Below are 21488 nucleotides of genomic sequence, written 5' to 3' on the forward strand. Positions count from 1 at the left end.
CAATTGGTATTTAAAATGAAAAGTTACATGACATGAGTCGGCACACCTCTGATCTACTGGCTGTTCTTCAACGTGATGCCCAGCTGATGCCTGACCAATGACCACCGGCAGAACCTGCTTAATCTCCATATCCGTTTCAATGTGTATATATATATATATATATATATATATATATATATATATATATATATATATATATACACAGTCTTGTTCAAAATAATAGCAGTACAATGTGACTAACCAGAATAATCAAGGTTTTTAGTATATTTTTTATTGCCACGTGGCAAACAAGCCACCAGCAGGCTCAGTACACTCCCAGAAAACAAACAAGACCCAGCACCCATGACATGCACGCCCCCAAGGCTGTGCAATTGGGCAATTAGTTGAAAGGGGTGTGTTCAAATAAATAGCAGTGTCTACCTTTGACTGAACAAACTCAAAACTATTTTGTACAAACATTTTTTTTTCTGGGATTTAGCAATCCTGTGAATCACTAAACTAATATTTAGTTGTATGACCACAGTTTTTTAAAACTGCTTGACATCTGTGTGGCATGGAGTCAACCAACTTGTGGCACCTCTCAGCAGTTATTCCACTCCATGATTCTTTAACAACATTCCACAATTCATTCACATTTCTTGGTTTTGCTTCAGAAACAGCATTTTTGATATCACCCCACAAGTTCTCATTTGGATTAAGGTCTGGAGATTGGGCTGGCCACTCCATAACATTAATTTTGTTGGCTTGGAACCAAGACTTTGCCCGTTTCCTAGTGTGTTTTGGGTCATTGTCTTGTTGAAACAACCATTTCAAGGGCATGTCCTCTTTAGCATAGGGCAACATGACCTCTTCAAGTATTTTAACATATGCAAACTGATCCATGATCCCTGGTATGCGATAAATAGGCCCAACACCATGGTAGGAGAAACATGCCCATATCATGATGCTTGCACCTCCATGCTTCACTGTCTTCACTGTGTACTGTGCCTTGAATTCAGAGTTTGGGGGTCGTCTCACAAACTGCCTGTGGCCCTTGGCCCCAAAAAGAACAATTTTACTCTCATCAGTCCACAAAATGTTCCTCCATTTCTCTTTAGGCCAGTTGATGTGTTCTTTGGCAAATTGTAACCTCTTCTGCACATGCCTTTTTTTTAACAGAGGGACTTTGCGGGGGATTCTTGAAAATAGATTAGCTTCACACAGACGTCTTCTAACTGTCACAGTACTTACAGGTAACTCCAGACTGTCTTTGATCATCCTGGAGGTGATCATTGGCTGAGCCTTTGCCATTCTGGTTATTCTTCTATCCATTTTTATGGTTGTCTTCCGTTTTCTTCCACGTCTCTCTGGTTTTGCTCTCCATTTTAAGGCATTGGAGATCATTTTAGCTGAACAGCCTATCATTTTTTGCACCTCTTTATAGGTTTTCCCCTCTCCAATCAACTTTTTAATCAAAGTACGCTGTTCTTCTGAACAATGTCTTGAACGACCCATTTTCCTCAGCTTTCAAATGCATGTTCAACAAGTGTTGGCTTCATCCTTAAATAGGGGCCACCTGATTCACACCTGTTTTTCACAAAATTGATGACCTCAGTGATTGAATGCCACACTGCTATTTTTTTTGAACACACCCCTTTCAACTAATTCAACTAATTGCCCAATTGCACAGCCCCAAGAGCGCGCACACCATGAATGCTGGGTCTCATTTGTTTTCTGAGAATCTACTGAACCTACTGGTAACTTGTTTGCCACGTAGCAACAAAAAAAACACCAAAAACCTTGATTATTCTGGTCAGCCACACTGCACCGCTATTATTCTGAACAAGACTGTATATATCCCTAGGGTTTTTCCCTCCTAGAACTTTTTTACTTCCCCGGCTAAAAAATCCGGGTTTTTTTCTCCTAGGGGGTTTTTCAACCCGGGGAGGCAGCCTTCTTGGGCTTCTATACGTTACATTAGTAATACATTCGCTTTAATGTTGATTTATAGCCGCAGCAAATTTAGCTGCTTGTGCTATTGTGTATTATGTTATGCTATCTGTCGATTTTCTGTGCTTTTCACTGCTTCTATTAATGTAAAGCTGCTTTGATACAATTACCAAACTGTGAAAAGCGCTATATAAATAAAATTGAATTGAATTACCCATAAAGAATTATGATAGATTCAGAAATCCAGGCAAAGAATACATTGAGTTCGGTGATTGGTATTGGATCGCCATCCGCTGCTTTCAGATGGAGCGGCACCTACCACACAGAGCCGCAGCTCACAGAGAAGCCAGGCAAAATCGGGTCCAAAATCGCGGAAAATCGACTCCGATAATCAATGCGATTCTGCCCAGCCTCTCTGTGAACCACGGCTCTGCGCAACAAACGCAGCTCCATCTGAAAGCAGCCGATGACGTCCCACCTCCAACCACAGAACCGGCTTTACTGATGAAACACGCATGAGAATCGCAGGCGATTTTTTTTCCACAGCCCTAATACACAAACACGCACACATATATACACATACAATACATATTTACACATATACATACATGCATACACACACACACCTAAAATGGCAGTCTTAAAAATAAAGATTTTATTACAGCATCCAAATAGGCTTTGATTCAGCATCTTTAAAACAATACAACAATTGTTCCCAGTATTCTAGAAGCGCTCCGCAAACGTCTTAGCAGCTCTTTTTACAAACCTTACTTTTCCTCGATTCTTTATAGAGGAGGTGTATTCATAGGCTTTCAACTTTGTGTAGTAATCTGAGAATTTGTTAAATAGGATTGAGATTGGCATTCCATTGAGAATAATGCCAAAAGAGATACAGGCAAATGCAAAAATCCTGCCCAGATGAGTCTCTGGAAACATGTCACCATAGCCCACAGTGGAGATACTCACCTGTGAAATAAATGTATAGTATGAAACAATACAGTCACAAATCAGCGAGGCCCGAACTGAAAGTCACCCAAACAAAAAAAGAAACTGTAATCCTCTACTTCTTAAGTTTCTGCTAAGGTCAACATTTGATAAGCTGTAATGCAGCGTTTGTCATCAGCCTAAGACTTAACACAACTGAGAGGATGCTTTTAATAGCATTACAGCACAAATGTTGGTTATGGATTTGGACTGGGTTACGGAACACTCCCCAGTGCGACTCAATTAGCATTGTACTTAAGAACCACAGTAGGTTTTTGTCCATCTCAAATTTAGGTTTTAATGGTAATGTTTCTGCCTTAAAAAATACATGTAAAAGTGAAAATGTATTCCAAGTACTTTTTTATAAAACACTGAAGCTAAGTTTATAAGCTTTAGTTTATATGCTGCAATTTTACTTAATACTATATTTATTAATACTTACAGCTGCCCACCACCATGCATGTGGAATGCTGGTGAAGTTTGTTTGATGCACATCATGTTCTACAGTATACACCATGGCAGAGAAGGTAAAAATTCCCATAGCAATAAAGAGGAAAAGGCATCCCACTTGCTGGTAACATTGCCGGAGTGTAAAGCCAAAGGCTCTAAGTCCAGTAGAGTGACGTGCTAGTTTAAGGATACGAAAGATCCGCATAAGACGCATGATACGTAGAACCTGACCCAATTTACCTACTCTTCCAACAGTCTCTATGTCACTTCCATGTTTCCTATAGTTGTCATTCTCAAAACACTCTAAGATCATCTGAAGATATAATGGAAGAATTGCAATCAGGTCCACAGCATTTAACATGCTTTTTCCAAAGTGTTTGAGATCAGGTGTAGACACAAGTCGGAGAATATACTCCATGGTAAAAAAGGCAATGCAGAAAGTCTCTACATACTCACAGTAGGTCTTCCCACTAAGCTGGCCAGTTGTAGTTGTATACTGCATTTCTTCTACTGTGTTAAGAGTCATAGCCACAAGTGATACCAGCACAAAGAAACTGGATGCTACTGCCATGAGCTTGGCAGTGACTGATGAAAAGGGCTTCTCCATCATATTCCAAATGAGGAAACGTGAATGCCCAAAAGCCATATCTTGAAATCGGTCCTCATGTTCCTCAGTTTCCACTTCTGCTTGTAGCTCTCTTTGCACCTTCAGCTGTTCGTTGAGTTCATCTTGACGTTCCTCAAATGAGATGCGGCAGCATCGATGGGTATTCTTGATGCGAACCCCCCAGTAGTTGATCTCTTCCAAGAAATTGCGTGGACATAACTCATCTTTAATCCAGACCACTCCAGTTCTATAGAAGTTAAAGATGTTGTGGAAGATGTCTGGGTCACGGTCAAAAAAAAATTCATTGTTCTGCACAGTGTAATCATCACAGAGGTCAAGTTTCCTGCTGTGGTCAGTATATGTTGCAAGTCGGCCAATTCTTGTCTTGGGATATTTTGCTGCTACCTTGTAAGAGATGTGGTAGACCTTGCCTCCCACATTGATGTTGAGCATGTAATTTTTAGTTGAAGAGGACAATTTACTAGAGGTGGACATTGGTTTATCATCTTCTTCATCTTCATACTCAGCATAGACATCATAAATATCCCCACTTAGCTCCTGCATTGAATTCCATGGTTTCACCCAGCTGTGTTGGCCAAAGGGAAGTTCAGAGTCTTCAGGATCCTTGGGAGCAGGGGCTGTGACCCCAAGTTTGTAATTGGGGAACAGGCTTTGCCTCCGGCCCTTAAGCTTGTTCATGGTGCCAGTGTCCTCTTGGCCATGCAGATGCACTGATTACTTTGGGTGTAGAGGTGCTATGTGTACTCAGTTATTACAGACATGAAATAACCCAGAGTCAGACCCCTCTGAGCAACTACAGGAAGCAGCACCGATTATTGTTGCTGATATAAGGGCTTTAAGTGCTTACAGGTTTAAATCCCATTATCCTCTTCCAGACATTCTCTTCCCATCCTGATATCTTTCATTTGCCTTACATTCACAACTCTCCACCAATGCTCTCCACAACACTGTAGATCCTACAGCACCTCCACACGTGCCACATTTCTATATGCCACATGTAAAAACACTGCAAGATCCACAGCACTGCAAAGAGCACCGGTGGAGAGCCGTTGGTGAACTGTTCTAAGTTCTACACACCGTTTCTCTCCCTGTATAACTTACATCTTGCGGTGCAGTTATGGCAGTTAATTACACAGCATGCAGTTACAATTTTAACATGATTTTTTTTAGTTAAGACAAACTTTAATGCCTACTTCCAAATTTACACAGCATACACCCAAACTTTAGTGTCCTTAATCCCTTATGTCATGTTCCCATTCTTCATACAGTATCAGTGTCACACGTTCACAGCAAATGATAAGCAGTTTACCCAGCAAGGCTCAAAATAATAACACAATGTTCAATCAGCTCATACAGTATGATCATTCCGACATGATTTTATGACAATAACAATTTAAATATTCATTTTATTTTATGTGTTTTGCAAATGTTTCACAATCACAGAGCATTCTGCTCCCCTGTACAATGCTATAAAAGGTCACAGAAACTGCACACAAACATACAAAATAGTTTTAACAAACCTATTTTTTTAAATACATTCTACCCTGGTACAATGCCCAACCATAGCAAAAACGTCTCTGTACACACTTGATTTTATTATTTACAGAGGAACATTTGACCAAAGTGCTTCAATAGCCCTGATTATGTTTTCAAGAGAGGGATATATACAGTGTTTTACAGATGATCTAACAGCACTTCACCTTATAGAGCTATTTTAACCGAGAAAGAACAGTATGGTTTAAATAACATGTAAGAAATAACATTCCTTAGGAAAACAAAAAGAAAAATACATCTTAGACATTCTAAAAAAATGCATTTTATTTAAATATTTCAGACAGAGAAGAGACAATCTAGATCTGAATTCTGGTTCAGCAGCTCAACATCCTCGTATGTAGAAATCAAGCCTTCTAAATAATTTTGGGACCATTATGGTATTTGTCGAGGTGAAAAGCCATGTCCTCAGAATTCTATGATGCTTTTAGAGCACACCCAGGTGAACAGATAATCTGTCTCGTACCACAAATCGCTTACTCTAACAAACAAAAAGCACATCAAGAAGGCATCTGGGTTGTGAGGCCGCTGAATCTGCAGCAGTTGCCATTAGTGCAGTGGTAAATTAACAGGATCATTGTAGAGTGCTCTGGTTATGACAAGTCATCTTCTGTGTTTACCACGGAAATTGCAGACAAAGAAACACAGCTAAATTAAAAGAAGATCATTAAACTGGTAAGACTACCAACCTTTCTATATATAAAAAAACTGGCAAATATTACTTCTGGAATGAAAAAACATTTTTTAAGTCAAAACAAAACAGCATTTTTAAGGCACAATATGTAAGTTTTTCTGTTAGAGATTGCACAACAGTAATAAAGGCGTTAGCTTGATGATATGAGAGAGCCTTGAATAAGAACTGCCATTTTCACCTCCACAGACGATGGAAATCAAATCATTGGGCCTCCCAAATCATTTTCCTGTATGACGTAATGCAATAAAATGTATATAACTTATAACCAAAGGCAAGTAGGCTACTGCTTTCACATTGCCCTCATTGTAATACTTTTACTTTATGCAGACTGATTGGCTTATGACACCATACACATTTATGATTTCTACAGCAGTTAAAAGCAGAAACCGAGACATGATGGACATGATGCCACTGACAGGCAATGGAGGACGTGTACAGTCAAAATTGTGAATTCAAGCACAAGTTGAAAACATTTGGGATAAAGTACACAAATGAGCAAGATGTTCTAGTGGGTTTTTTTTTTTTTTTTTGGGGGGGGGGGGTATTTAAATTATGCCTTTAAGTGAACAGTAAATAATGCTTAACTCACTGCAGGGTATGTGTGGCCAACAGAAGCAGAGTGTCTACTAATATCAATACTGAGGTCTTCTTCTGTGGTCTTGAGGTACACTGGATTATCAAAGTTCATGCTCTTCTTGTTTTTGATCTGCCAGTTGCGCCACATCAAGTAACCACCTGTAGCAGCCATGGCCAACAACACTGTCAAAAAACAAACAAACATGGAATTTAGTATATGCTGTATTTAAGGTGAAATATATGAAAACATTGTTACCTTTTTTAACACTTTTGGGCACATTGGGTGCCTTAACATGCTCGAAAACTGTAATCTGTCATCTGTGTGCACAAACAATGTTCTCAATTGATGAATCCTACCTTAGATCCTCACGTGCAGAATGTTTTTATTATTGTGTTTTTTTCTTTAGTTTATCCCTAATCATTTATTTACATAATCATAATCATTTTATAATCATTAGTTATCCATGTAATTATGTATTTGATTACTTAAAATTATTTTATCATTATCAATTTCAATATTATCATTACATTATTGTTTACTCATTTATATTGTTTATTCATTTATTCATTCATTATTATATTTCTATATTTTATTATATTATTCATTCATATCAGTCTTATAGTTGTCTCACATTTTGTGAAGTTTCACGAGCTGTCCTGTCTGTGTTTAAACCGAGATAGATAAAGAGAATGTTTATGAAAGCTCAAGGTTTGTGGGATGTTGCTATTAAACATTTTGGTATAACAGTGCATGCTGAATTCATGCCAGTTGGATGAGGTCTGAACATTGAGACATATGCAACCGAAGCTGTCCATCAATAAAACTCTGTTCTATTTTATCATCTAAACCTTCGTCTTATGTCCTCTGCTTGTGCTCTTTTCTAGCAACGATTGATCAACCTCTTAACTGACAGAAGCCTGTTAAACAAGTAAACATATATTTTCTGACGTGATCTGGTGTCCGGGGCTGGATCGTTTTTTTATTTTGTCTGGTGTGGAGACCCTGATCTAACACAATGCTCACGTTCATGTGTAGAGATCCAGGTAATACTTCGAGCAGTTTAATGTTGTGTCGCGTCGTCTTAGTGTTGTAAAAATAGTGGTAGTTTGGTAGCAGTGGACAGCGGCTGGAAGAACGCATCAGGGATCGAGTAGGGATCACACCCTAACGATGATATTTTTTGAAAGTAGCATTTTTTTTCATTACAGTTGAGGTGCGAAATGTTGTCTTTTGTAGCTATTTACTGTATCCGTAAGAATCATAGACAGTAAAAGATAAGAAATCCGTAAATTGTAGCAAGCTAGCTAATGCTCGTCAGTAGCCTACTGGTACTTGATAGGTACTCAAGATGGCGGCAGTAAGCTGGAAAAAGAGCGGATGACGTAAAAGGTCACATGAGTGATATTCATGAATTGTGAGTCCCTGGCACAGCACCACCAACAGATGCCAGGAAGTGTGACAGTCATAAAGTTGGATATTTTGACAGTTGCAGAAAACCTTTAAACAATCTGCCTAGGGGATTCATGCAATTGTGCGACATGGATCGTTTAAACTCTGGTACGACAGGCGCGTATTTATCTTGGAACACAATGCTAATTCGCTTACATGACCCTACCAGAGAATCTATTGGCCAAATAGAAAGATTTATCAGCCGAGGCACAGAGGTGTAAATAGAACCTGAAAGCCACACTTGAGTAAAAGTACAGATACCTTACGGTAAAAATTATTCCACTACAAGTTACAAATCACCAATTTAAATATGACTTGAGTAAAAGTCTTAAGTACTTTTAAATTGGGTTACTTTACGTATTTTACTCACACTGAATGTTGGCTCAAAGATGAACTAGTCCTCAACATAAAGAGATATTGTAGGTCAGTAAAAAACAAGAGTTTATTTATGAGGTTTTACTTCCTAATATAGAAAAGAAATGAAACAGCTCCAAATTTTGACATGGCAGAACAAACACAGATTAAACATAGTCATAGTCGTTTTACTAAAATTTAATTTAGTTTTAGTCATATTTTAGTCATCTGTATTGATTTAGTTTTAGTCTAGTTTTACTCAACTAAATGCCACGTGATTTTAGTCGACGAAATCTACATTCAATTTAATTTAAACCCATTTAATATTAGTCTAGTGTCATTGTGTACCTGAATGTGCCATGCTGACAAATATGTAGCCTGTTGTGATATAAATCTTCTTATATAGGCCTATCCTAAAAAAGTTATCATCTTAATATTTCAAAAATTCCAGTATTAGAGTCCAGTAGGTTGTTACAGTTAATATACAGTAACAGAAATATGATAATGCATATTTAAAACGTGAAGTTGTTCATTTGAAAGATTAATTGAAAACACATGTAGTAGATGTAACACCACTCTCTCACATTAAGTGCACTACATTTCTTCAGTCATGCATCCTTTACTCTTTACACTAAATACACTACAGCATACTTGATTAAATATGAGGACAGTGAAATTCCACACTTATTATCAATCTTATAATGTACTTAAGTTACTCAGTCCAGGTACTGGACATCGCTGGTTTATTTAGGCTTATATAGTAAGTTATGTCAAGTTATGTACCAGCTCAGGTTAGCTGATAAAGTAGCATCAGATTCAGTTTATAAAACATTTGTGTTTTTCTTTGAGTTGCGGGATGACCCTCCTGCAATCGTGCTGAACTTTTGTTTTGATTTGTTTTGACACAAGTTTAACAAAGGGTCCCTTGATAGAATCAAATGTGATATGCATCCATATGTCTGCTCTTTATTTCTTCTCTCAGACCAGACGTTAACTTTTCTGTACAGTTTATGACATACGCAGCACACTGATGTCCTGCTACGGTGGCACAATGCAAGCCGTTCAGTGTTTGACATCAAAGTACCGTGAGACCAGGGGTGTATTCCAGAAAGCTGGTTATGTGGCTTACCCGGATAAGTTTAGGAGTAAGTAAGCGGATAACCTCTGCTTTCGGTTCCAAAAACGGAGGTAACTTTCGGGTTATGTAAGTAACCATAGCAACTGACTCTCTGAAGATAACCTGATCCGGACCAGATTATCAGGGTTTATACAGAAATCCTTAATTTAAATTTACTACTTTTTACTACCTTTTTTACTACCTTCAGAATATTTTTTAAAACCATCACTGAATTGCAAGTGTTAATCAGCGACCTTTCTATTATTTACACAGATTTTGACATATATAACATACAAAAAAGAATTAAAGTGAAAAAATTCTTCTGACTGAAATATTTTTCAGGCCAAGTCATATTCCTTTACCTAACACTTTATGTAGGCGAGACCAATAGCATTTTAAGGGGAGATTTTTTTTTGCCATAAATTCCATATTGGAGTCTCATGTGGCATATAGGTAGCTGTAGTTTGCAGGGGCCGGTTGCACCAGCTGTGCGTAAGTTACAACGTAGCTTAGTTACGACGTAAATGGGCACTAAGTTACAACTTACGCACTACTAAATGTTTTTGCATTGCACCATTAAACTTAGTTTAAACGTAACAATACGTTGTAACTAAATATTAACGGAAGCCCCTGTTCATGAATAACGTTTGGAATAAGATGTCATCCAGATTATATAACATCGATGAGCTCGTATTAATTATGAAGAGCCGCAAATTCGTCAACGAGTTTTCAAGAACGGTTTAATTTTCTGTGTATCCATCAATTAAAATAAGATTTAAAATTTCGTCCTGTTTATTTTCTCTTCCATGTGTGGGATATATATTTTCAATTAAAAGTGTAATGTTTTGAGTTCGATAACATATGCTTTAACGTCTTTTTTTAACTTTCAGTTTAGGCGAGACAAGAATGAGTTTGAAATTACGTACTGTTCAGACTATTTCCTGTTTGCCCATTATAAGGCTTGTGATTGGGTTAAAGGTATAGCGGAAGATTTTCGTTTTCCGGGTGGATCACCTCTGTTATTGGTCATCCCAGATGTCAATCATTCTGATTATATGTTGACGTATAACCGTCGCACGTGCTCGCCTCTCGGTTCGCTTTCTGCACATGCGCACTTTCACGTGTATGTGTGTTGTGCTACGGTTTCAACATTCATTGAAGCTCGCGTTCTAGCTGTGTTTTTTTTCCAAAATGTCTGAGGGTCGCAAGAGAAAAAGTGTCTACGAATTGTATGACAAGAAGAGAAAGGACTATAAAGAAAGAAACAAGACCAGAGTGTTTATGGGAGACTATTTCACACGCTGGCTGTGCTGGTGTGAGCTAAAAGGACAGGTTGGGCTTCCCATGCGAAGTTTCTACAGGAAAGGTACATTTTGTCATGCTATTTGGAGAAATCCATTTAAAATCACTGCTAGTAAAGTTGATGTAAGTTATGATTAGCGATGCTAGCCCTGGCACGAGTCACAAACCGCACAGACACGGTAAACATGCTGACAGCAACTTGTAAACAGAGCGAATAGAAGAACTAGGCTCCTGCATGCTCTCTCTCTCTCTCTCTCGTGCATGCGTTTAACAGGCGTTCCCTCTCGGGAGGAGGTAGAGAGTTTCGTGTGCATTTTTTAAAAAATACGGAGGGGCGGTTCTTTTAAATAATTCGGGAAAATCTTCCGCTATACCTTTAAGAAAAATAAACGTCATTCTATGCGACAACGCATTACTTTATGGAGAGCTTACGACCTACTAGCTACGTTCTGCCTTAAGAACAAGTGGTGCAACCGAATTAAGTAAAGAGTTAGTTATAAACTAGCTAGTAGTTACTAAGCCTCTAGTTTGGACTTTACGTCCCAGTTTAAGTAAGAACTTACGAACGACTGGTGCAACCCTACCCAGGGCATTTCAGATTAAGGCAAAACAGCTAAATAACTCACTATACTGTAATAAAAAAAAACATGAATATCACCACCTTTAATGAATCTTTTATTAATTATTTATTAATTTTAAATGTATTTATTTTAGCATTTACTAATAATTTTTTAATCAAAGTTGAAACTGTTAACATTAGTGAATGCACCATGAACCACCGTCAATTACTGTAATGACATAAACAAGAATTAATTAATGCTTATATACTCAATATTTTTCATTGTTTGTTTATGTTATATAATGCATTTACTAATGTGAACAAATACAACTTTTTCATATCATATTATTCAGAACACATAAACAAATAATCCAGGGTCTGTTCTGTTCACACAACAGTTTACAGTCACAGCTCTAATACAGTAACGTTATGCATGAATATAAACCCTGAACGAGTAACTCGAGTCAAACTCGTGTAGAATTCACACAGGATGTCTGTAACCATAGTGAGTAAAATGTGACTGTAAGTTACATTTATCAACAAAATATTATGTTACAATAGAGGCAGCGCTGATGTGCTAGTTTATGCGCAATGTTTCTGCTGTTTACTTTCTCATGAAGACCTGAATGGTCGTGTTTATATGAGGATATTTGCAAAGACGGGATTTTTGACGCATGTGTGTTATTTAAGGCCAATTAAGCGGCAAAAATACGTACAACACATGCTCAATCGAATCAAATGCGCGGCTTGCGTGCTCCTCTGACACAGAAACAGCGGACGCACTGTTGTTTGTGTTTGAATGGCTTAAAATCACCTGTTTTTAAACTGCTGTGCTTAAATATATTTACAAATGTTACGTTTTTGTGACCACACGCAAATGCAACTGCAAGAACCGACAGGTGGATGACATCAAAGTCCCGCGAGAGCATTTCGGAAGCAGGCTCCTCTTATGATTCCTCGTCAATCGCTCTCACGGGATTTGGATGCCACCACAAGTTTACCTACGAGTTTAACAAACCCGTTGTATCAGCCACTGGTTAAATCAGCATAGCATTAAAAAGCGTGCCGCGGATGATCAGTAACGTGAGAAATCATTTACCCCCAAAATACAGGACCCCTTACGTTAGTCATACTGTGCAAAGACACGCAATTACCTGTTTGGTTTTCTTATCCCACGAACTGAAAGGCTTGACAATCTTCATAATTTCGCTAAGCCAAGTCAATCGTCTGTTACATCGATCTTCAAAAAAACGGAGCCTTCACGCATTATAATTTTTAACATTATAGCTGAAAAAGTTTTACCTCAGCTTAACGTGATACAGTCAGAAAACACGGAGTGGATCCGGTCCGTAGTGATTACAGTACGCTTACAGCGGGGAGAGGAACGTGATTTGGCTCCACTCCAGGCTTTGATCACATCCCAGAGACGAAAGATCTTTGATTATTTGCCCAGATATGCAGGCGATTTGAACTAATTTCCAGGCATCATAACATTACAAAAGGCAATCGAAAATTTACTACCTCGTCAGATGACGCTTACTACTTTTTACTACTTTTTACTGGCCTTAATTTGGCATAATTTAATTTACTACCTTTTACAACCCCGCGGAAACCCTGATTATGTTGCAGGGTAAGTTCATTTTAGTTAATAAAACGAGGCTCCGGAGGATGTCTGCGCATGTGTGTACTTATGATGAGCGTGCAGCGGGCATGGAAGCATATATTTAGCATAATATTAAAATGTTAAAGCATTTATTTTATTACATTTACAGTCGCAAATATTTATTGCTGTCTTAAAAAAATTATGGTATTTTGTATAAAGATACAATTTTTTTAATAACATGGATTGATATTTGTGATTGGCAGGGGCGTCATGCACCAATTTTTTTTAAGGGGGGCGAGTGTGCACAGTTTACAGAAATTTGTGCATACACATACATCAAACGAATTATATTATAGAGCTTTCAGTCTTTTCCATGGCACTACATTTCTAACAATATCAGCGCGCCTGCCTTCATGCAAAAAACTAAAAAATAAAAGTGTTGACTCACTTTCATATCAAATACTATTCAATCGGATTAATGACATGATATGTGTATCATATTTAAAACAGAAACTACATGTTTTATTTATTTAAGTTTGTTTAATGACTTGTTTAATTGTGTCATTAATGCATTTTGCACAACAACTGCATTATGAAATTAATGTCATTATAAATCCATAAAGTATATAAACAACGAAAATGACATAAGCTATAGCAACGTGATTGATTTTAATGTTCAATAATGATTTTAAAAAATATGTTTAGATAAATTGATTGGAGGAATGAATTTTTGCATTAAATTTTACCTCATATCTGAGCATGTGTGATCCCGCGCCCACGTGAACTCTGGCGAACTTTGGCGTTGTGCCAAGAAGATGAATCTAGAAATTTCTACTAATATAATGTCGAGACGGTCACATTTTAAACCATACATTTTCTACCCAGAAGAGGTTAACTGCACATTACCATACTGGGGTTTGAAAATGTTGTGAGCGTTTCTTGCACGTTTTAATTCCTCCGATAGCCAAATGCAGCAGCAGCAACATGAAAGCTTGTGAGTGCGCTCACGCTGATGACGTCTACGGCTGCTCTGACTGCAGCGCCTGCCACCAGAAAGTAATGTAATATGTTCAAAACACTATCATAACGGCAAAAATCAATGAAAAGTGATAAGGATGCAGCACAGAATTAATCATATTGTGCATATTAAACAGATTAAAAGACAAGTTACCGATTGATGGACGCTTGTTTGATTTTCAGGTTGCATGCAAAATCCATTTGGCTCAAAAAACCAAGGGGGCACGTGCCCCCTCAGTTTGAATGGGCATGACGCCTCTGGCAGGGGCGTCATGCACCAATTTTTTTTAAGGGGGGCGAGTGTGCACAGTTTACAGAAATTTGTGCATACACATACATCAAACGAATTATATTATAGAGCTTTCAGTCTTTTCCATGGCACTACATTTCTAACAATATCAGCGCGCCTGCCTTCATGCAAAAAACTAAAAAATAAAAGTGTTGACTCACTTTCATATCAAATACTATTCAATCGGATTAATGACATGATATGTGTATCATATTTAAAACAGAAACTACATGTTTTATTTATTTAAGTTTGTTTAATGACTTGTTTAATTGTGTCATTAATGCATTTTGCACAACAACTGCATTATGAAATTAATGTCATTATAAATCCATAAAGTATATAAACAACGAAAATGACATAAGCTATAGCAACGTGATTGATTTTAATGTTCAATAATGATTTTAAAAAATATGTTTAGATAAATTGATTGGAGGAATGAATTTTTGCATTAAATTTTACCTCATATCTGAGCATGTGTGATCCCGCGCCCACGTGAACTCTGGCGAACTTTGGCGTTGTGCCAAGAAGATGAATCTAAAAATCTCTATTAATATAACGTCGAGACGGTCACATTTTAAACCATACATTCTCTTCACAGAGGTTAACTGCACATTACCGTACTGGGGTTTGAAAATGTTGTGAGCGTTTCTTGCACGTTTTAATTCCTCCGATAGCCAAATGCAGCAGCAGCAACATGAAAGCTTGTGAGTGCGCTCAGACGCTGATGACGTCTACGGCTGCTCTGACTGCAGCGCCTGCCACCAGAAAGTAATGTAATATGTTCAAAACACTATCATAACGGCAAAAATCAATGAAAAGTGATAAGGATGCAGCACAGAATTAATCATATTGTGCATATTAAACAGATTAAAAGACAAGTTACCGATTGATGGACGCTTGTTTGATTTTCAGGTTGCATGCAAAATCCATTTGGCTCAAAAAACCAAGGGGGCACGTGCCCCCTCAGTTTGAATGGGCATGACGCCTCTGGCAGGGGCGTCATGCACCAATTTTTTTTAAGGGGGGCGAGTGTGCACAGTTTACAGAAATTTGTGCATACACATACATCAAACGAATTATATTATAGAGCTTTCAGTCTTTTCCATGGCACTACATTTCTAACAATATCAGCGCGCCTGCCTTCATGCAAAAAACTAAAAAATAAAAGTGTTGACTCACTTTCATATCAAATACTATTCAATCGGATTAATGACATGATATGTGTATCATATTTAAAACAGAAACTACATGTTTTATTTATTTAAGTTTGTTTAATGACTTGTTTAATTGTGTCATTAATGCATTTTGCACAACAACTGCATTATGAAATTAATGTCATTATAAATCCATAAAGTATATAAACAACGAAAATGACATAAGCTATAGCAACGTGATTGATTTTAATGTTCAATAATGATTTTAAAAAATATGTTTAGATAAATTGATTGGAGGAATGAATTTTTGCATTAAATTTTACCTCATATCTGAGCATGTGTGATCCCGCGCCCACGTGAACTCTGGCGAACTTTGGCGTTGTGCCAAGAAGATGAATCTAGAAATTTCTACTAATATAATGTCGAGACGGTCACATTTTAAACCATACATTTTCTACCCAGAAGAGGTTAACTGCACATTACCATACTGGGGTTTGAAAATGTTGTGAGCGTTTCTTGCACGTTTTAATTCCTCAGATAGCCAAATGCAGCAGCAACATGAAAGCTTGTGAATGCGCTCACGCTGATGACGTCTACGGCTGCTCTGACTGCAGCGCCTGCCACCAGAAAGTAATGTAATATGTTCAAAACACTATCATAACGGCAAAAATCAATGAAAAGTGATAAGGATGCAGTTCAGAATTCATAATATTGTGCATATTAAACAGATTAAAAGACAAGTAACCAATTGTTGAACGCTTGTTTGATTTTGAGGTTGCATGCAAATTTTGGCTCAAAAAACCAAGGGGGCACGTGCCCCCTCAGTTTGAATGGGCATGACGCCTCTGGTGATTGGACTTATTACTATACATTTAATTATGTCCATTATTAATACAAATTGATTCATATTTGTGTTCGGACATAAATACTATACATTTAATTATGTTCATTAATAATATATCTCCAAATATTAGTGGATGTATGAAACACAATTCCTTCAGTTACTTAATGTTAACAATAAAGTACATTTCCATATCAATTTTGACAATTCATAAATAACCTCATCTTTCACAGACATGGCATGTGGTCAGAGATTTTCTATTATATCAGTTAGAATCATGTACACAATGAAATGAAATTATAAATATATATTTCATAGTATAATATTTGTTTCTTAAACATGCACTTCAGATCCTTAGCCCCCTCTCTACATTTGATCTATAGTTGTTCTTTTTATAAATCACCTTTATTTCTTTAAAATGGGACTTTTGTAGCTGCTCTCCAGAGCTATAATTTTTGAGACGAAGGGAAATTTAGATATTTGGTTATATTAGTTGATAATAGTAACATGTTCTAATATGTCCTATGACACTAATGTAACATTTCTATTCTCCACTTCTGTCACAGCAGATCCTAATCGTCCAATGCAAATGAATGATCATTTGATCATGATCACTGAAAAGCATTACACAACATTATTGAAAATCTGTAAGGACTGTAAGGAAGCTTTACAATTAAAAGAGGGTGCATTAATCTATCAGCTATCAATAAATGTTAAAAAAGATGGTGACACAGTGTAATACAAGGAAAGTCCTAAAACTAAACAGGGTCACCCAAAGGAGCAGAAGTAAAATAAGTACAATATAGTGAATATTATGCATGTTTTGCCTACACAATACAATCATATCTAAAAAAACAACAACCTTTAAATAAGCCTTATGACAGATTTGCACTTTATGTGCCACAACCCTTATGAAATTAACCATGGTTTTATTGGTGTATAGTTGTAGTAACCATGTTTTTTTTTGGTGCATTGATTACTATCAGCAGAACCATGGTTTTACTAACCATGGTTTAACTATGTTTTTTGAAAACCAGGGTTATTTTGTGGTTACCATGGTTTTACTGTAACCATGTTTTATTTACTGTAGTAAAACCATTGTTACTTTTCATAAGGGAAAAGATATTCATAATTCATATGTTTACAATCATATATAAAATCTATGATTATTTTTACAGGCTTTTAAATAATATTTAAATAATATTGTGTGTATTTTCGTTGATACACATATAATATTGGACTTAAATGGGGTAAAATAGGTTCGTATTAATTATTTAATTAATTAATTTTATCTGTTTTGTAATCACGCACTTCTAAGCCGATTATAAAACGTTGATTTTGCCAGAAAATATTGGTTTATAATGTTATTTCTCATTTAAAATCTTTTAAGGTCTCTGACGTTTCCATGGTGACTCGTGAAATCTGTGATCCATTGACAATGCCTTTATGTTGTTACCGTGAGCGCCCGTTAACTCTGGGTTACTTTCAGCGAGTTGATTGAACTACCTCTTAAACTGTGTTTTGGAACCGACATACCCCGAGTAAGCAAGTTTGGGGTTGATCAACCCAAATTTTGGGGTTAATCTGATGGTAAGTTAACCCTGCTTTCTGGAATACACCCCAGAATTCTCCATATCAGTGTTTCCCCTACCATTATATAAGGGGGGCACCCCGAATTTTTTTTTGGATTTTCTTTATAGCGCCAGAGAACAATTTGTTATTTTATTAAACAAACTAAATGGTAATCAATTAATATGTTATTTATCTTATATTTACGATGGCATGTCTTTTTTGACTGTGTTTGCGCGTTTACAATTATCCAATTGAGTGCGCACATTTATATTTTACTGTTCCGCTTAATTCACTGCACGCGTTCTCTTTTATGTTGACTGCAGTGTGCGCACTCTGTCTCTCTCACACACACACACACACACACACACATAACTGAAAAGGGGACGGTGTTTTCAAAGTCCGTTTATCCGCATACTTTCTTTTTTGCGTAAACATTCACGGATGTTACTGACAGAGAAGACAGCTGATTGAGTTTATCTAGACTTGACGAAAGGTTAGCATTAGTGACACATTCACACACCCTCTCTATCCGCACACGAGTTTTAAATCTGCAACAAAGAGTGTAGGGCTCTCAAGTCTCACGCATTTCAGTCAGTTTACACGCTCACGCGCCACACAAGAGAAGAACTGGTAATAAAAACTTTAGGCAGACGGTTTCATCTGTTTCAGACAACAGGGTCGGAGTACCCGCGGGTGAACCGCATATATTTGATGTAACGGGTGTAATAATTGGCTATTCACGTGTCATTTGTTGTAGATGCAGGTCGGGACTCAATAGACAAGAGTAAAATGCAGGTCTAACATCCAAGACCAAAATTCGACTCGTTTTTAAATGGCCCCGTGCTTATTTGTGTTTAAGATCTGTCTGAAGACCGTTAAAGGTTTCTATTTAACTGCGCGATTTGCGGTGTGACCGGGTCGGGGTCTTTATATCAAACGGGTTGGTTGTGGAATAAATTTGCTGCTGATGTCGGATAACTGGTCGGGTGTTCTGTCAATCACAGCGGTGCGGATTATCAAACAGGACTGTGCATGATTTTGCAACAGGGAACTGTAACGCTAAACACGAGCACAAACTTGCAATGCACACTACATAAAAACTACAATGAAATACTATGTAACGTTTTTTTAAGAAAACAGTTTAGATCAAACATAGAAAAGCAATATGCTATAAATTTAAGGAAAAGTAAATGACAGCATGACAATTATAAAAAATACATGTTAGTTTATCGTAGACTATATTCTACATTTAAAAAAATAATGTACATTTATAATCTTCATGGGCGCCCCCTAACGCCACAGCTGGAAAAAAATCCTATAAATAAATAAATAATATATATTTATACAACAGTTCTTTCTGGTTCTCGAATCTGATTGGCTAAGAGCTATGCAATATTGTACTGATAACGGCACAGTAACCGCCTCACCTTTCGTATCATTCCGCCACCTAGTGAATGGAGGTCCTAAACAGGCTCATCTCTGAATGGAAAAACACAGACGCCCTGTTTTTAAACACTCTCCGTGTGTCTCATTACACTAGCTCATAAATCAGTCTGTGAATCCCCAATCGGAAGTTATTATTCCGTCAAAGATCAGCGCTCTTGGATGTTAAAGTTAATGGGAGTAATGTCTTGTCACATCGTGTGGACGATTAACACTTGGAAAGAGGAATGTAAACACTCGGTTTTTCTTCTGGAGCTATATCTCTTATCAGAACGCGAAAACACAGTGGAACTGCAGGTAAGCACCGCAGCTTTTAAATGTGGACATTGATCATTTATTTAATCGCGACGTGACTATTAAAACATGTAGGTAGATATCGCCACTGGTATATTTATAAGCAGCATGCAAAAACATCTCTGAAACAACACAAAAGACACTAAATATGAATAAGAAAACAAGTAATAGTTTCATCATATTGGTGATTTGATCTAATTTTTGACCATCAGGCCAACATGAGAGCCAGGGAATCCCTGTCAGAGATGTAGCCCAGAGAGGGCGGTGGTCAGCGGGGCGAGTGAACACTGACGTCCGCTCATGCTTTGGTTCTCATACGTACCGAATCTCACTAAGCAAACGTTCAAACAGGCGCTATCTTTACTAATCGACTGTAGATTTAAATATAATACATATATATTCTCGACTGAACTAATCTTAAAACTACACTTTGTGACCAAGAAATTGTAATATTTAAAAACGGCGAATGAGTTAATACCGACCATTGAGTTAATATGAGATTCAAAGCAGCCGAAAGTGTTACCTGTCATTCTGGCCGCCCTCAAATCCGGGCAGGTAGAAGTAGTTCTCGGCCTCGTGCCTCTGGCCTAATCACAGCCGTGATGATATAGAGCTCCTACTCGAGCGATATTGCTTATATATATATACACACACATACACCTGACCAATGAACCCCCCCCAAAGCAGCTGTAAACCTAGGGGAAACACTGCCATATGCATTTGATTCACTCTCGCAGTACTTTGATTTCATACGTTTGCCCTGCGTAGCGCCACATGAAGTCCCTCAGTTGTGTGTGTGCGTAACACATTATGTGTTAATTTTAACACATGATGTGTCATTTCGTTCTGATTTAGAGTTCATATAAATAAAAGGGACAACACAAGATGTGTTAAAACAACACAAAGTGTGTTGTTCTAAAAATAACACAGAGATGTGTTTAATTAAGATTGCTATTTTTGTTGTACTAAAAAGAAGCCATTTTAAAAAAGTAATCATGAGTATAGCAAATATTGCACTGTGAATGTTATTCCGCTTGTTAATGTACCATATAAATTACAAATGTACCAATCATCTTTTTTGTGCCTAACACTAAAATTAGAGACATGCCATTTTTTAAAAAGCTCGTATTCTCTGACACCAATGCCCAGTTTAGGGATGTAACGCATTTATGCTTATTCTGCCAATTATTAATGCTAATAATTATTATGTAAATATGAACAAAATATAAATAGGCCTGAAAGTCAATATTAATTAAATGTAAATGAAAACTATTACAAATATATTTAACTACCTAATAATGTCTTTATAATTTTTTCTTATCAGCAAAATTCTGAAATTTCGATGGTATGAGCTCAAACATTAAAAGCCAAGCACGTGATCTCTGACAATAAAGAAATAAGATATTGATCTTATTTCTTTATTGTCAGAGATCACGTGCTTGGCTTAGGAACAGTTAGGAACAGTTCTGCATTATGCAAAACCTGCTTGTAATTTTCTGTCCTCTTATTTTCTGTTTCTCTGCTTTTTTATTGATTAGTTATTATTTAACATCTGGCCTTGATATTCACCACACAGCAAAGGTTCTTCTGTGTTTATTAAATTATGTGTACTGTATACAGTGGGGAAAATAAGTTTTTGACACATCAGCATTTTCCCACTAAGTGGGCTATTCACACAAAT

The 21488-nt window shown here is 37.1% G+C and overlaps 2 protein-coding genes across 6 annotated transcripts in view; both read right to left on the bottom strand.

The window, feature by feature from the left end:
* Positions 1-2561: 2561 nt before the first annotated feature.
* kcnv2a (potassium channel, subfamily V, member 2a) lies at positions 2562-5224 on the bottom strand. Its single transcript, XM_055209162.2, has 2 exons — positions 3356-5224; positions 2562-2895 (listed from the first exon to the last, which is right to left on the bottom strand). The coding sequence occupies exons 1-2, from the start codon at positions 4667-4669 to the stop codon at positions 2653-2655; spliced, it is 1557 nt and encodes a 518-aa protein (XP_055065137.1). The 5' UTR covers positions 4670-5224; the 3' UTR covers positions 2562-2652.
* A 560-nt stretch (positions 5225-5784) lies between these two features.
* The window catches only part of vldlr (very low density lipoprotein receptor), a 156081-nt gene continuing 140377 nt past the window's right edge, over positions 5785-21488 (bottom strand). For all 5 annotated transcript variants that reach the window (XM_055209124.2, XM_055209122.2, XM_055209127.2 and 2 more), the window contains 2 exons: positions 6826-6995; positions 5785-6171 (listed from right to left, as the gene is read on the bottom strand). In XM_055209124.2, the coding sequence (XP_055065099.1) occupies positions 6136-6171; positions 6826-6995 (206 nt within the window). In that variant the 3' untranslated portion in view covers positions 5785-6135. The remainder of the gene's footprint in view (positions 6172-6825; positions 6996-21488) is intronic.

The sequence above is a fragment of the Misgurnus anguillicaudatus genome, chromosome 12 (assembly GCF_027580225.2).
Source record: "Misgurnus anguillicaudatus chromosome 12, ASM2758022v2, whole genome shotgun sequence".
Classification (NCBI taxonomy): Eukaryota; Metazoa; Chordata; class Actinopteri; order Cypriniformes; family Cobitidae; genus Misgurnus; species Misgurnus anguillicaudatus.

Coding starts and splice junctions, on each gene's coding strand:
- kcnv2a (XM_055209162.2), bottom strand. CDS start 4,669: ATGAACAAGCTTAAGGGCCGGAGGCAAAGCCTGTTCCCCAATTACAAA. Junction 2,896..3,355: donor ATGCATGGTGGTGGGCAGCT/GTAAGTATTAAT, acceptor TTTATTTCACAG/GTGAGTATCTCCACTGTGGG.